This window comes from Sander lucioperca, chromosome 1 (assembly GCF_008315115.2).
Source record: "Sander lucioperca isolate FBNREF2018 chromosome 1, SLUC_FBN_1.2, whole genome shotgun sequence".
Classification (NCBI taxonomy): domain Eukaryota; kingdom Metazoa; phylum Chordata; class Actinopteri; order Perciformes; family Percidae; genus Sander; species Sander lucioperca.
In genome coordinates, this window is record NC_050173.1 from 28,368,020 (window position 1) to 28,384,795 (window position 16,776).

General features: G+C 39.9%; 1 protein-coding gene across 2 annotated transcripts in view; it reads left to right on the forward strand.

Moving 5' to 3' along the window:
* Nucleotides 1-16,776, forward strand: part of tnmd (tenomodulin) — a 56,089-nt gene that overhangs the window by 17,907 nt on the left and 21,406 nt on the right. For both annotated transcript variants that reach the window (XM_036001533.1, XM_031302840.2), the window contains one exon: nucleotides 12,052-12,192. In XM_036001533.1, the coding sequence (XP_035857426.1) occupies nucleotides 12,052-12,192 (141 nt within the window). The remainder of the gene's footprint in view (nucleotides 1-12,051; nucleotides 12,193-16,776) is intronic.

Consider the following 16,776-nt stretch of genomic DNA (forward strand, 5'->3'; position numbering starts at 1 on the left):
CAATTGGGTTTTTGCATTAGTTTTTGGATCACAGCAGAAAAGTCACCACCTCTAGCTTCCAACGGCTTTCAACAGATTGCTTGGCATGATGACATTGTCTCCGCTAGCCAGTTGTTAGCAACCGCCTTTTTTAAGACACGTACAAGCTTCAAAATTCACGAGTGGGGTATTTACTGACATATTCTATGTCGTAGAACAAAACGTTAAAATCTCTTAAGCTTTTCTTAACCACAGACCTCGTTTCAGGCATCCAACCAAAACCCATTCAAAAAAACGATTGACTTTAAGATGAGGGAACCGGAAGTGCAAAAATGCTAACTCGTTTCCAGGTTTTAGGACTCCTTCCTGCAGCATGGATGAGTCGTAAATCTCACAGTAATTCTTCACCAGATCAATGGCCACCTGCATTACCCGACACCTATCTGATACCAATCTGATTAAGGGCAGAAGACTCAAACCCATTACCTTGTGAAGCTCAAGCATTTTCAACTCCACTATGCCTATAGGAAACATAACAGGAAACTGCTTTTTTCAAGGGGGTTGTCGATAGACTTACAGTAACGTAGTTTTCCAGTCTGTTCCACATTAAAGGAAATATCCACGCTCGGATACTCTTACACTGTTAAGTATCATCAGTTTGTGATGTTTAATGCACTTCAGGAGTGTTTTTTTGTGATGAAATGTCATAATTCACTTTTGAGTAAATGCATTTTCTTTTAAACTGTGGCTGAATTACATTCTGGTCTATTGAGATTTCTGTCATCTGTATTTTTCTTCTACAGTGGATTTGTGCAAAATTGTGACCTTTATCACTGATGTTTTAGGTAAACTCCACCATAGCTCTGCTAGAAATATTTATAGTGGCATCGTACTGTCTGTGGCGAAGTATCTGTTAAAATGAGAAAAATACACAAACGACAAAATTGGCTCAGATTGGAGGTGCATCCAATGGCGCTTTTCCATTACATGGTACCTGCTCGACTCGCCTCGACTCTACTCGCCTCGACACACTGTGCGTCCATTTTCCATTGCAGATTTTAGTAGCGCCTCAGCGTGGCTGGTCGTATGCCGGCTCGACGTCAGGCCACTTGAGTTTGTTTTACAGTTCTGTGGAGGCTCCACGCAGAGCTTTCGCCGTAGCCTGTGTAGCCTATGTAAAAGTGGCCTGATGTGCGCTGGTGTGTGCGTCGAGCCGGCCATGTGTGTGTGTAGTTAGGCTACGGCAAAAGCTCTGCCGGAGCCTCCGCAGAACTGTAAAACAAGCGGCGCCGCAGTAAACTGCCATGACCTAAAGTGACACAGACAGAACGTCGAAGGTGTGTTGTTGTTGCCAGAAGACACATTTAGTTTCAAATGAAGCTGGAGGCAGCAAAAAAAACAGCTGGCTAAACTGTTTAAAAATAGCGGGTTTGTTCAGGACACCCCCGTCTGTCGCTTTCACGTCACCTTTTCGGCTCGCCTCAGCTCGCTTGGAACCTCGGCTGAGGAGGTACTAAAAAAAGTACCTGTTAGCAGGTACCAGGTACTTTTTTTCGTAATGGAAAACCAAAAAAGGCGAATAGAGTCGAGGCGAGTCGAGCTGGTACCATGTAATGGAAAAGCGCCACAAGGTACATTGCCAGTAGCTGTTTTTTTCTACAGTGTTAATGTGCTTTAGGAAGATGGCTCCAATAAGCTTTTGCAACTTGACACATTGTAGTTTATTCTTTGAAAGGCTAATGACCTTAGCATTTTCCTTAACTGGCCTTTGGCATTGGCAGCTGTAAAACATTTTAACATCAAATTGGTGCTTAAAGTAATTGCTTGGGTGAATTCCCAAAAGCACTTTAACCCGCACGCCAACCTAGTTTTAGCTTTTCATTTAATGCTACATACAGCACATACTCAGATTGTGATTTTTGTATGGCTTCCAAAAACATTAAGAAACCACTAAAATGCAGGAGCTCTAGTATGCAACATCATAAATGTCAGCAAGATCAACATAAGTTTATTATTTTTATGCCATTGTATTGAGTAGTAAATATGCAAGGTTCAGGGGTTTTTTAAACACCCATTGGTGTTTGTTGGTGCTATTGATAGAACTTCCTGCAGATAAAAAGAGGGCACAGTTTCTTAATTGCTTGCATGCAGCTATTTACCTCCACATGTAACAAAACCACAGAAAAGATGGGTGCTAATTACAATGCAGACATGTTTCAGTGCCATGCAAATGTTTATATTTAGAGCCAGAGTCAGATTTTGCGTCCTCTCATTACACACTGACTGGGCCCACGCATACAGCTTCCAGACAAATGTTGCGACTGCATGCTTTCTTTGACTTTATATTTGGAAGATTCCTTGCTTCCAAGAAAGCCTGGCATGGTTGTTAATCTGAATGTTAAGCATATTTTAGGTTACTAAAAATAAAAAATAGATGGAGAATTACATAAAATAAGCATGTAACTCCCAGCACAGTTTTTTCTGTGACATTCAGGTGTTGGACTAAAAAGTAACTCTGTCACTGGTAGTTGGACATTCTGTTGTTAATAGTAATTGACTGACACAGTTCCATAGCAGTTTAATTTTAACTGACGCATTATTATGTAGCCTATCCCACTGCTTTTCTTGGCAAGAACCACCCTGCACAGCAGCCAAGTGGTTAGACAGATGGTTGTTGAGGTAAGGCATCGACCTCGAGAGGTTGGGGTTGAGATAGCCCATCGAGCTCAACAGTGTGGTTCCAGAAGTGAAAATCCCATTCATGTTATGGAGGATTTTGATTATTAGCCATAATGTCTTAACAATCCAATGTAGACTTTTTCACGAGATTGTGAAACAATGGTTAATGCCCCTGTAGAAGCCACAAGTTCATATGATATCAACCTTGTTTTAAGAAAAGCACGTTTTATTCGCAATGTCATAGAGCGACAGCATGAACACCTAGCCAATCCTAGCGCTTGAATGCTACACAGGGCGTGTCTTACTAAGGAAAGCAGTGGGATTCATAACACTGCCAAGCCATGCACTATCTTCAATGTTAATGTGGGAATTTTCCCTGTCAGGAACTAATGTTTCCGATTATTCCGACACCACATGAATGCAGCACAAACGCTCTATCTTGCAATATTAATGAAAGTGAAAACTTATTTGTGTAACTGCCCCGTGATTCTGATCTGCTTCCAAATTGAATGCCAATGAAAATCGGACCAGTAGTTTTTTTTAATCTTGCTGACAGACAAACCAACCAACAAACGAACAAAGGGACAGACCAAACTAAAAAACATAACCTCCTTGGAGAAGGTAAAAAAAAAAAAAAAACAGAAAGCAAGTTCAAAGACCGTAACATGAAAGTAGTAGTTGTAAGTTGCACCTGGATGGATGGTAGGCATACGAGTCCTGCGTTTGGTTAGGGTAAGACACAAACAGTCAGGAAAAGACAGTAGTTTACATATTGATTCATATGTCCCATGCTATATATCACTGTAATACTACACCAAGACCACAATCTTTCCCTAACCTTAATCAAGTGCTGTGGGTACTTAAATTGTTCATATTCTATTGCAAGAGTGGATAATTGAGGGAAAACAAGTGGAATATGTTGTCAGTAAACATTTTGCAGATACGTTCAGTATCTAAGATACTTCTTTATGTCAATTAAAATGGACATTGATTGTGTGAGGTACAGCCATATACTTTATTTCTACAGTATGCAACATGTTGCATTGTGTTGTATTCTGCTTGCTGTCAGGTTGTCTTCACTGAGACTGATGTTGTGCACTGCCAGTGGGCTCATTCTACCCAGTAACAACTAAGTTGATGACGCATTAGTGACTGACCAGTATTTTCAAATTGAATTTTCTGAGCTGGCACCTGTCCAGAACCAGCTGCCTGTATTCAGGAGGCATCACCAAACAGCAGCCTGCATGCGTTTGGCAGCCGGAAAGCATTCCTACTTCATCTATCCAAATTCTCCAGGCCTTGGGAGTTGACAGGTTTGGTAATCAGTGTCCACAAGCATAATCCCCATGGTCTCAAGACACCACACAATCAGATCTCTCTCCATTTGTGTTTCTCCCTCCCTCTCAGATTTTACATAAAATCTGCCTTAAAAAAAAAAAATAAAATAAAAAAAAAAATCCCCTTGCGAGAGAAAAAACATCCACAAATATGCATACCACACAGTGTGAGACCGTGAATATAGAGACCATGTGTCAATATGTGTGAAGGCCATCTGCACCACTGCTGTGGGAACGGTGGGAAATCTATACCAGCTGTAGTTATTTCCCTTGCTGATCCTCATTTTCAAATAATATTTCCATAGGAACCGGCTCCTGCTCTTCCCTTAGCTTAATGTGTTACGTTTCCAAGAATTCTCCTCCCAGGTTTGTTTTCATTACCTGTAATAGAGTGTGTGTTTGTGTGTGCGTGTGTGTGTGCGCGTGTGTGTGTGTATAGATTAATTATTCTAGCAGTTAGTGTCTTTGCTTTTATTTGTAAAGGTTACAGCAGTTGCAATTTCCAATGTGCTTAAAAGAGATGTTCCATTTTTACTCCTGAGAAAATGAGAAACTAATAAAAACAACACTGCCAACCAGAGTGCAACCAGAGTACCATAGATACATTAGTTGTTTGAGACTTGAGCTCTGAAAAATAAGTCTGATGCAGCCTGGTTGAGGACAAGGAGCCAGCGGTAGAGACATGGGAAAGCTTCCTGTGTAACACTGGCAAGAAAGCTGAGGTGATCAACTAACTCTGCTTTTCCATGCCCAGCTGATTTGAGTTTGAGCTCTATAGTGAAAAAAAGTCAGATGCGTTACAAATAAAAACCTGGAGACACCAAACTCTGTGTGACTCAGCATCCAGACAGCATGACTATCTGCAGTTTCGTTGTCAGTGCAACTCAGGAATCTCCTTAAAAAACACTTTAGAAAATGTCAGCGTCTTCCCATCAAATGTAGCCAAGTGTTCCATTCGCTGCCTATTTAAAGCAGCTCTCGAGCCCGTTGTAGGCATAGTTAAATATGATCTAATGCAGGGGTGGCGAACCTGTGGCTCTTGAGCCGTATGCGGCTCTTTGCCTGCTCCTGTGAGGCTCTTCCTGTGTGGCTGGGGGCTGTGTCATTGGTTGATTGCTGTTTTTAACTTTTCTGAAACATACAGTATTTCAGATAAGTAAAAAAAAAACCATTTGAATGTATCTGCCAATACTGCCAATACATTTGCCAATTATTTTAAAATGGAAAATAATGCAGCAGAGTTTTGAGGACAGATTCTGCAACCTGAGGAAAAACAGCGGCCACAGAGCACCTTCCTCGTTAACCCTGTCACTGCTGAATCCGACTGTTTGAAAGCCCCTTTAGTGACAAATGAGTGAGAGAGTTCTTCGAGTGGCCACAACCGAGTTCAAGCAAGACCTGAAAAGGATTGTGGATAACAAAGACTGTCAGGTTTCCCACTGAGTCAATCTAAGTGAGAAAAAAAACTATGAAAGCTGCTATGTATTATGACATGACATGACATGACATTAGATCTGGAAGACACTGTTGCTGTTGTAGTGTGGACGTGCATGTGTTGTGTGGCTTTTTGCTATGGTGCGGTTTTTTTTGTGGCTCTTCATACCTAACTGGTTGGCCACCCCTGATCTAATGGGTCGTCCCACTACCAAAGTACGAGGCTTTAAACAAGCTCTCACTCCCAAATTGACAGGTCTTTTGATACACAGATTATCACTAAACAACTAAATATTAGGCACATGCCTATCATTTAAATAATAGACATTTTAATCTAAAAGTCAAACTCACAAATATATATCTGGATAAACCTGTAATTTATATTGTCAAAAAATACAGATATATTTGGTGTGTCTCTGGCTCTGTTCTATTCAATAAGTCATGACAGTGTGACACAGACAGTGTGACAATGGGCCTGCATGAACAACACCAGGAACCTAAAACTGAAGCAGCTAAATGCTAAATGGACTGCAAACCCAATATCAAGCAAAGATCACAATATGTTTAATCTGCACAATTATATCAAAATAAATGCAAAGAGTGTTCTACAATGAGACAGTTCTCATCAAATAACCGGTGGCATTCGTCAGTGGTTCAAAAACAACCTATTTTTTACATTTTCCAGACAAAAACCTCTTGCAGCCATGCAGATAATGACTCAATAGTATCGGTCATTTACTGAAAGAAGAAGATCAGGTATGTTTGCATTCAGTAGCAAAGTCAGAAGAAGTGTGACAGTGTACCATCGCAAATTAAGGAGGAAGGTAGAAGATCGGTTGGATAGTTGAGCATGCAGAGCCTTTGTTCACCAGCAATTCACATCCTGTCTTCTACCAACAGTGAACAATGTTTTGTTTTATTGTAATTATGAAGGTGATCTTTCTGTTACCTTGTACTGTAGTTTGAGTTAACACTCAACCATAACTTAAACTATGGGACTTTTTCTATATGAAAACAAGACCATAACTTTTCCCTCAACCAAGTGCTGTGGATGCCAAAATATAACACGTTTTATCATGCAGTATTTGTTAGGAGTGGATATTGTATTGCAATAGCATATATTAGGAAACCTAATTTAATACTTGTCAGTGAACTTTTCACAGTATCAACATGTTGCGACTTGGCAGATACACCAAACATAACTTTATGCAAATAGAACACAGTCTGGGTATCATTACATTTCTTACAAAACATACTTTGTTGCAATTTTGTAGTGTGTGTATATATATATATATATATATTAGTAATATATAGTACAGCTACTGTATATATTGGGCTCAAAGAGGGTGCTGACACCCAACCTACTTTGTCGTTTCAGTATTAGTATTTGTTTTGTCAATTTATTTTGTCTATAATATATGCTTTATACATAAGAGAAATAAACTGTATCATAGTGTGGTTAAATATGGTATGAAAGTAAGTTTTGTCAAACTGAATTTAAAGCCACAAGTCTCGAAGTGGTTTAAAACCAGCGAAGACTTTAAATAGACTCAAACCAATAGGACACGATGTTCGCCAGTGTGATTGTCTATGCTGCTGCCCACCTCGATCTATCACAGGGCTGCCTATGGCTCCCAGGAGGCCCGTACACTGTGCAGCCCCCGCACCGCCTTCCGCCCTTTTGCCTCCACCGCCATCACCACCCCGCCGTAAGTGACAGGCATCCCGTTCCGCCTGACTGGAGCCTCTATCTCTTAACCCTCAAGGACAACTGAGAGGACATATTGTCATCAAGTCATCTCTCTCATTCCCACGGCCACCTCCTCCATAGAACGAACACACACACACACACACACACACACACACACACACCTGTAACATCTACATGACCTTTGCTTAATGTCCTCTGTGAGTCTGTTTGAAACCATCTAGGTGGAGGTTGTTAAGAACCACTTCAGACAGAAACCTTGAATAGAGGAAATAAACAAAGAATTGTCTGTGCAAGCTTTCGCACAGATCGCCTGACACTTCTGAGCTTGAATGTTTTTCCACGCTGTTGAGATGTGAATTCTTTATCTCATACTGTACAACAGTCTGAGGCGTCTTGTGATGTGAGAAAGGACCTGCTCCAGAGGGATATCGGACAAATACAATAAAATACAATAAATACAAGACTTGGTTCGCAGTAATGTTTCATGGCAATCAATGACTATTTCAGTACAGTGCCAGATTGTTTAACCTTCAAATGTTCAAATAGCTTACATTGTTCAGTTTTGCAACATACCAATAACATCCAAAGACATCATTGTAATGTTGCTGCTGCTTTGCTGTCTTATAAACAGCAGTTATAAACTCTGCTCTTATTCCTACGGGTTGTTTTTACACTTTGACGTGCTCTTAGAAGTTGCTACACTGATGGGACAACAGGGAGTCGATGCAGAACTTCAGATTAGAGTCTGTTGCGCATAGCTGCAGTCAGAAACTTTAGAAGAAGAAGAAAACTATCATGTTGATAAGAAACTCTTTTGAAATTTTAAGAATGTCAAAACCCAGAAATCATGAAATGTGATTTCAGAGAGCTGTGCAGTCTTTCAAAGAATGACCACATTCATTAACTAAGACAGTTTCTTCTAAAATTGTGTTTTTAGCTAAGAGTAGATATGGTATACTTGAGAATAGTTTTATGAAGAAATTTGTGGAGTAAATACAAAATGTGTCCTAATCACGTATACTGCATGTAGTTAAAGCTGCAACAATTAGTATTTTCATATTAGCAGTGGAAAAATGACAAAGCCACACATACATATCAATCCACTCTGCAGTTCCCCTCAGCTCTATGAAGAGTTTTAGCATGTTTTAGCTTATGGTTTTGGGTTTTACAGCCTCCAACTTCAGTTTTAGTTCACTCTGCTTCCATCAGGATTGTTTTGCAGAAGCAGCTGTTTTGAGCCCCCAAAAACCCACTGCACATCCACTTAGCACTAAACTGCAGACAGACAGTTAGCGACTAGATGGTGAACATAGTGGAGCATTTAGCAGCTTAAGAGTCAGATATTTTTATCATGAGTTTTGAAAAACAAAAAAAAACAGCTAAAAGGAGAGTTAATATTAGACTTGCATATCTGCCAGATGGGTAAACTGTTTGCTAACACATTTGCAAACAACTTTATGGAGGTGATAATATGATAATGTTGTGTTAATAGCGTGTTGCAATGTTCCCAAAAGGCCAAACAAAATGAATAATGCAAGTTTAAAAGTGTTTGTATGTTAATTGATGTTGTATATGTTGATATACATCTTTCTTGTAACCCTAATTAATTAATTTGCAGGCATTGATTATGTCTGATCTATCTGATCGATCAAATAATCACTTGGGCAAATAGAGCAAATCTTCAGCTGAAACAATGCTCTTTAAGGTTTTAATTTCTATGACTGGTTAGGCATGAAAGTTCAGTAGACTAACCGCAAAATCTTAAAGCATCTTCTTTGTTGCTTTTTTTTGTTATTAAAATGACTTTATTTACAGAGAAATATGACCTGACAGAAGGAGAGGTTTCACACAGACTTTTTTGTTCATAACTTATCATTTCGGAATTTCGAACAAATGACTTAGGCCTATAAATGTTAATAAATAACTTTCCACAGCATGTCATGGGCTTCGCCAGTGAATGCAGTTTGCTCTGTTGTCGCAGACTGTATAGTTCATGTGTCACAATTACTGGCTCAATCATAGCTATGCGACATTAGCTGACTCATCCAATCATATCCATATACAGTTATTATATAATATATATAATATTACAGATTTAACTGTATAACCATTTTCTAGAAATGGCAATTTCCTTGATGCAAGTGTCTGATTGAGCTAGTAAGTGGACTCTGAGTTAAGATCTAGTCATAACTACATGCCTGGTGTATTTTCAAATAAAAATCTTGCCTACTGCAGCTTTAATGTCACAGCAGTTCCAAGAGTTTCAAATGTATTAAAAGACTTTCAGAGTCTTTGTACAGAGAGTGTAACATAAATTGGAGAGTCTCCTAGTGCTGGCCTTTTATCTGCCTGTTCAGTGTCATAGAGGAAGCTAATTCACTTTCACACTATTTTTTTAAAGGTTTTGGAGCCAAGTGACAGTGTCTGTGAATTGTTATTTAGAAATGGTACAAGATAAGTCAATTATGCGAAACAAGCCCTCTTTAAATCTCCCATTGCATATTTTCAAACATAAACGTGCGATGTAAATAATGAGTCAGCACAAAAACAAATTATAACGATCCTCGTCATTACAGTGAGGCAAAATATTGTGCTGTGTTCCAAAATCTTCCCCTTATTGCAGCATAAATCACACTGCAAGTTTCCCTATATACTGAAGAACCTATAAGTATCAAAAGAGGCCATACAGAGGCTGTTCATTTCTATTTTCAGAATGCCAATTACAGTGCACAGCAGCAGCTTTGGATATTGAACCAGTTGAAGTCAAACTGTTGTAATACATTATTATCTATTTCAACCTGGTGCAGTGGGGAGATTCTCACCGCTGGATTTTCATCAAAAGTGATAGCCTGCTGAAAATGTAATTCACTGTTTTAGTATAAATCAATAAGCCTCCAGAAGCTATTCCCCCATTCCACCTTTATGTTAATATAAAAGAAATGCTCAAATAGAACTTTAATTCACCACATAGACTTTCAGACTGTTTAATAGCCCCAATTTTATCCATAACTGCCCAATTGACACTTAAATTTCAAGCCCATCTTAATTTGGCTTCTCCTGACGATTTTAAGTTCTACTTCTCTTTGGAACCAAGGCTACTGTGACCCATATTAATGGAGATTTATAGGCTAGAGCCATTCTAACAGTGATCTTCTATTAAGAATTATATCCCATTTGATCATTACTACTCTGTTCTCCGACCAGAAAAAAAGAAGTCATCGCTGTATGTGATGCAGTGTATTTAAATGTCTTGGGTCCTGCATTTAAGCAAGCACACACAAAACACGTTAAATACTGAACATGTGAAAGAGTGCAAAGTGAAAGCTAATTTAGTTTTAGAGCATTAGAGGACATTCATATGTTTCTGATGAGGGATATTAATCCTGATGGACTCTCATCCGAGTGTAATCATTAATCATGCGTCTCATTGGCGAGGCTCTGATTTGCCACTGAGACAGATGAAGATGAACTCCGCAATATATTTCTCATCATAACACAACCCTCACATAAATATTAATAGCATATTTTCAGCTGGTGGGCATGAATCATTTTTCAGACAGGGAATTTTAAGAGCCATCCATGCATGTCCAAGAACAGTACATAAGCAAGCAGTTGTGATAAACAACACTGCTTCAGGGAAACAGTGAAGAGAAGGCTTTAACTGTACCAGAGATTCAAAGGTCTTTATTTTACTTACTTCATGCTCCTATCAAAATATTTTCTTATTTACCATTACAGCTTGTCGACACAAATATTTTGATTGCACAAGTGATTGTTATCACTGATGTTACAGATGTATTTGAGACAGACATTTTAAAAGATACCCCGTCAATACTGTAGCTGCTGTGAGGTTTGAGATCATGGATGTTGCTTGTGTAACTGGCTAATGTAGGGGGGTTAAAGGAAATATCCAGGCTTCGATACTTTAAAGCTGCTATAATCAATATTTCACGTGTACTGTTTACACTGTTTACTGGCTATATTAGCTATATATGCACAACCCCTCGTTCCCTCATTCCCCCAGCATGGACTGATGTCTAACTCAATACTTGAACAATGGATGTAACCCTATTACTTCAAACCTCTAATATTGACTGTTGATTTGTGTCTATCCTACTGTCTACTTTATTCCCTTATGTTTATATTTAATGCTGTCTTTTTTAAACTTTATCCTTGCACTACTATAGTTTTTATATTACTCTGTCTACATCATTCTCTTATATTGTCCATATTTAATGCTGGTCTCTAGACTTTATCCTTGCACTATTGGACTTATTTGCACTACCACCATGATACACTCTCATAGAGCACCTTACCATGCATACTGAATCACAGGGTCAGTCCCTGCCCTGTCACTGCAAGCGCCTCATGCTTATACATCCCTTAGTACATTCATGTAGATTTATCTATCTGTTAAAGGGGCCGTTTATAGTGACAAACCCACAGATAATTAGTGAGTGTTTAAGCGACTTTCAGCTCATTGTTTTGGTTTAAGAGTACACAACTTACTGCTCATCTCATCAATTCCAGCAGCATGCAGCTTTTTTTAAATTTTATTTTTTTTAGCAAAATTAAATCTGATAAACCCACTGTATGCTAACTGGCCAGCACCAAACAGCAGAATAAATATAATTTAGCTGCTGGATGTGTAAACAGACTACTTGTAGTCCATAAATACTTAAGTGATAGTATGTCAATACAGTATGTATGCCAGCAACTTGTTGTGCGGCTCAAGTGGCCAAAAAGAAAACTATAGTGCAGTTAATATTATATTTGTTTACAACAATTTGACCGTCTAAGATCAATTTTCAGACTGACTTGCCAGTTCATTATAAAATGATGATATAGCCAATGCTAAATAAACCAAAGACACAGTAGTATAAAGGTGTAAGGTTCTTTGTGTCATTGCAGGTGTACGACCACCAGTACAAAGCTGTGTTGGATGGCGTAGAGAGAGACAGTATGATGGAGATTGACCCAGGACAGCGCATGGAGATCTTCAGAATGGGGAACGGCAGCGAGGAAGTACTTGAGGTGCACGACTTCAAAAATGTAAGTAAAAGGTTAAACAAACCCATGTAAGCTACTCTTCTTTTGCTCAAAACTTAAATGCTGTAATGCTGTAATTGTGTCTTCTCTTCAGTGAAGGAAGGATTATGATTGACAGCACATGGTTCACTTCCTGCCCTTTAAAAGAGGCGGTTGACAACATTTATCCTTTGTTAAATCATATTTTCTTCTTCAACAATATTTTCTCCGCTTTTGTCACTCTGAGTAAAAACAGGTGTGACAAACCATTGAAATATCCGAGAAAAAAAATAATGGAAATTATACTCAGTGACACAGGGATGAGACAAATTATTTCAAAAGATGCTAAATCAGTAACTGTACTCCTTAGGATTGTGTGTGTTTGAGTGCACACACAGCAGCCCAGAAAGAAAGTATTTTACTAAAATACCGTTTTCTTCCTGCTAATTTTATACAGCAACTTCTTTGCACTGCAGAGACAAACACCATTAAAAAGCCCATCTCTATTTGTTTCTCACACCTTTTTCAAACTGCAATGTTGTCTCCAGCAGACCTCATTAACTTTCCTTTCATTCCTAAATCCTTTCTCGAGTGTTACACATGCTGCACCTCAGAAAAGGGAGCTTGCTGTTTGACTGGTTAATGGATGCTCTTATTCTCACACCATTATTTACTGTGAAATGTTGGGTTGCAAGGCTGAACGTTACAGGATGCTACTCATCCCAAACAAAAACCTACATCGAGTTATTGTTTGTTACAATGGTCTGTGAATCTAAAATAATGGAAACCCAGCACAGTGCCGGAAAACTTTAACCTGTGCAATTAATCTCTCCATTTCTTTCTCCCTCACCAAGCACCAGTAAATGTGTGTATCCCACAGACACACACAGACACACACACGCCTGTTGCTTGTTCCACTTTCTGTTAGTGAAGCACAGCTGAGATTTGTTTGATTCAGTGCTCCACCATGGAAGACTAAGAAACAAGCGAATGAGCAGAGTAATTCAAACCTCATTGTGATTCTTTTTTTTTTATAAAGGGAAGGTAACCCACCAAAACATAATGGGTTGTACTAAGTGGTAGCTTGTGTGCTGATCTTAGAATAGATTTTTTTAATACAAAAAAGGGATGTTGTATGTTGTTACACAGACCAAATAAAACAATCTCCATTGAGCCTGAGGGCTGTGTAAGGAATGGAAAATGAGGGGATTATGCCACCAGGTCCATCGACCGAAGGCAAAATCCATTCACTATTGTTCCGGACCAATACTACTCATTTTAACAGGGAAAAACATGGAAAAAGGGACATCCTGAGAGAAAATCGCCAGGGTAAATCTTAAAGCACACATATCAAGAACATTTATTTTAAGTAATCAAAAGCACATTTGGCCTTAAACTTGTTCTGAAATTTTAGTTCAATAAAATGACAACTGCTTTGGTGTTACAGCACATATACATGCATGGCTTTAAATTCACACCCGCCAACCCACCAAATGCGGGTAAAAATTAACTTGGGTCATAAAGTTACAAGCCAGTTTGGCTGGTGATGAACAAGCAAATAATTCTGCGTCTGTTTGAATCGGCAGTTTGACTCAGTGTTGCCAGATTGGTCTGTTTTCCACCAAGAACTTTGGGTGGTTTTGTGTGTGTTTTGCTGTGAAACATAATCTTATCTGGCAACACTGCTTGTAGTTGCCTAATCCTACATTTCCCATGAACACCATGTTGTGATATGTTGTACAACCGTTGGCTACGTGTCAGTGTGTGGTATCGGTTACAAGCTTGTTTCGCTGAAACGGAGAAGATGAACGGTAAAGTAAAGTTAGTTAGGAAAAAACAAATGTAGCTAGTGGAAAATCTGATTGGCTGGTAACTTAAAGGTGCAATATGTAATACTGACAGCTAGTGTTTAAAATAGTTACTGCAGTACAAATTCAAAATACTGAAGAGAGTCATCTCCCCCACCCCCTCCTCCCCAGATCCGAAGTTCGCGGAGGTTGCCAGGCTGAGACCACAGCATCCACAACAATGTTGCTAGATGCTTGTCTCACATAGCCAGACATTACTTCACAGCACAGCGGAGTAGCTAACATTAGATGCTGGCTATATTGACAGTCATAAAAGCCTGTGCTTACGCGGAGCTCTGTACCCAACTGACAGGCACACTTTTTCGGCTTAGAATTACAGTAGGAACCGCTAAAAACACAACAACCTCGCCGTCCTCTCCACACGCCAGACAGACACACTTCCACAGCTTAGAATTACGGTAGGAACCGCTAAAAATACCACTACCTTGCCATCCCCTCCACCCGACGGAACACACTTTATTGGCTTAGAATTACGGCAACAATCGCTTCCCAATTTACAGCCCCCCTCTCTTGGCTTCAAATAACTCATCGTTGTCGGCTACGGCCGCTGAACAGGCTACATGTCGTGAACAGCCGTTGCCCGCCTGACATGGTCCTCCGGTAACGTTGTAACGGTAAGCAGTTAGCAGGGTTAGCATGGCGGCGTTAGCCAGGACCAGCTGGGATCACTTTACTGGCTGTGTCTCAATTGTTTTTGTGAGTAACCAACTCGGGTACTCTAGCTATATAATTCAATGTGAGTAGCTATGTTGGAATGACATAAAATGCCCCCCCTTGTAGCCGTGATAAATTAGCCTGACGCTAATGCTTACCTGTTCAGGAGGAAATTAGCCAACTCGGCGTCCTTTTGGGCTCTAAGCTGTCTCCATCTTTCAAATACATCTCCAATATTTACCCGGGGTTTGTTACGTCTCTGGTCACGCAACTGTTCGGTTGTCGGGTACAATCTATCTCCGTTGATCCTGTTAGTTTGTTTGCTGCTTTCATGGCTGTACTGACGTTACAGCTGTAGCGCGCTGGGTTTACGTTTTTACAGGTATATTTGGCAACCCGGCCTGGCTGACAAACTGGGCAGTTGATAACAACACACAGGCCAAAACACAAACAGACATTCCGTCACGAAACGGAAATTTCAAAAAGGAGAAAATACTGGCATTAGCATTGTTGTCAGAAAAGATAGAATTTCAACTTAGCATGTTTCCTTAATATCTGATGACAAATTGTGGTCATTTTTGGATTTATTACAGTAAATATATTACATGTTGGACCTTTAAAAAATCTGCTAGCCATGTTGGTTGGTGATCAAAAAAGTTAAATTTGAAGTCCTGTATACATGTATATTTCAAATAGCCTACATGAAAGGCATGCTATAATACAATCAGAAACAGTAAGGGATAAAGCTACAAAAACATTGACATTTTGGGTTGAGGTTTGGTTTAGTTGTGGTTAGAAAAGAAAACATGTTTTGCTAAAAAGATTGTTTTTTTTCTACATTTCAACAGACCCACCATGACACTTTCTGGTGATGTATTTCAGTCATTGCTCTTAGTTTGTTCCATAGACTGTAAAAAGAAGTGGACGTAGCTACCGTGACATCACCACCCGCGGCGCTACCATTGGGCCCACCCATTTTAGGTCGGGGCCGCCCATTTTGACCCAGGCCTATAGTGAGTAGTAAGTGATTTTCATTCTAGCAGTTCATCCAATAAGCAGCCCGAGGAAAGCTTTGAGTGAAAGCTTCTCAGCCAATCAGCGGCTTCTACCCCGTGTGGACTCTTAAGCCCGCCCACAGGCTGCATCATCACCAGCAAGTGATCCAATGAAATGAATGACGTTGGCGCGCAAGCTTTTTAAGCAAGCTCAATGAGACAGACACAGACGGTAGCTATTAGCTAGCTAATATGAAACGCAAAGCAAAGCAGCTTGTTTTCATTTAAATTCAGCAAGAAACGCTTCAAGGAGCAGGAGGAGGAAACTCCTGCCATTTTAAGTAACGCAGTTACAAGTGACAAGTTACCATCCTGCTCGGCCGCCCTCTCCCCATCAAGTCCTCCCGTAGCCACCCCCTCACACCAGCAAGGCAAGTAGGCTAACAGTTAGGCTGTTATTTCATGTCGATACAGCTCTTCTGTCATTCTGAATTTATAAGAAACAGTTAAATAATTTTGGACAGTTCCCTGTCCGCCGTGCTGGGTAAATAAATGGAGAGAGAAACAGACCCTCCAAAGATATAATTCCGTTTCAGTCTTTTTGTGTATTGAACGTTCAAAAGAGATAAATGAAGTTAGGCTTACTGCCAAGGTGTATGTCTTTGTCTGCTTCAGCACAGAGCTGAAGACAGCGACACAAGAGCCACACAGGTAGGCTACTGAGTTGCTGTCCTCAGTGCCGCAGAAAAGCGCTGAAACGGAGATGAAGGGGAACCTGTTTTTTTTGGGGGTTATTTTAACTGGCCCATCCAGTTTTCTGGAGGCCCACCTACAATCAAAATCCTGGCGCCGCTAGTGGACATCACACATTGGTTTGTGGACTACTGTTTTTGTTCAAATGGTGCTGCGCTAGGCTAAACTCTAAAGAGGGAAATCTTGCCGCTTTAATGCGTGTCACCCAGCCGACTTTTGCGTTCCATCTGCATGAACTGCCCACACTGCAGTGACACAGAGCCTGTACTAGCTAACGCTAGCTAGCTTGGTAGGCAAGGTGCAACGAAACAAGATATTCTTAGGGGACCAAAATGTTA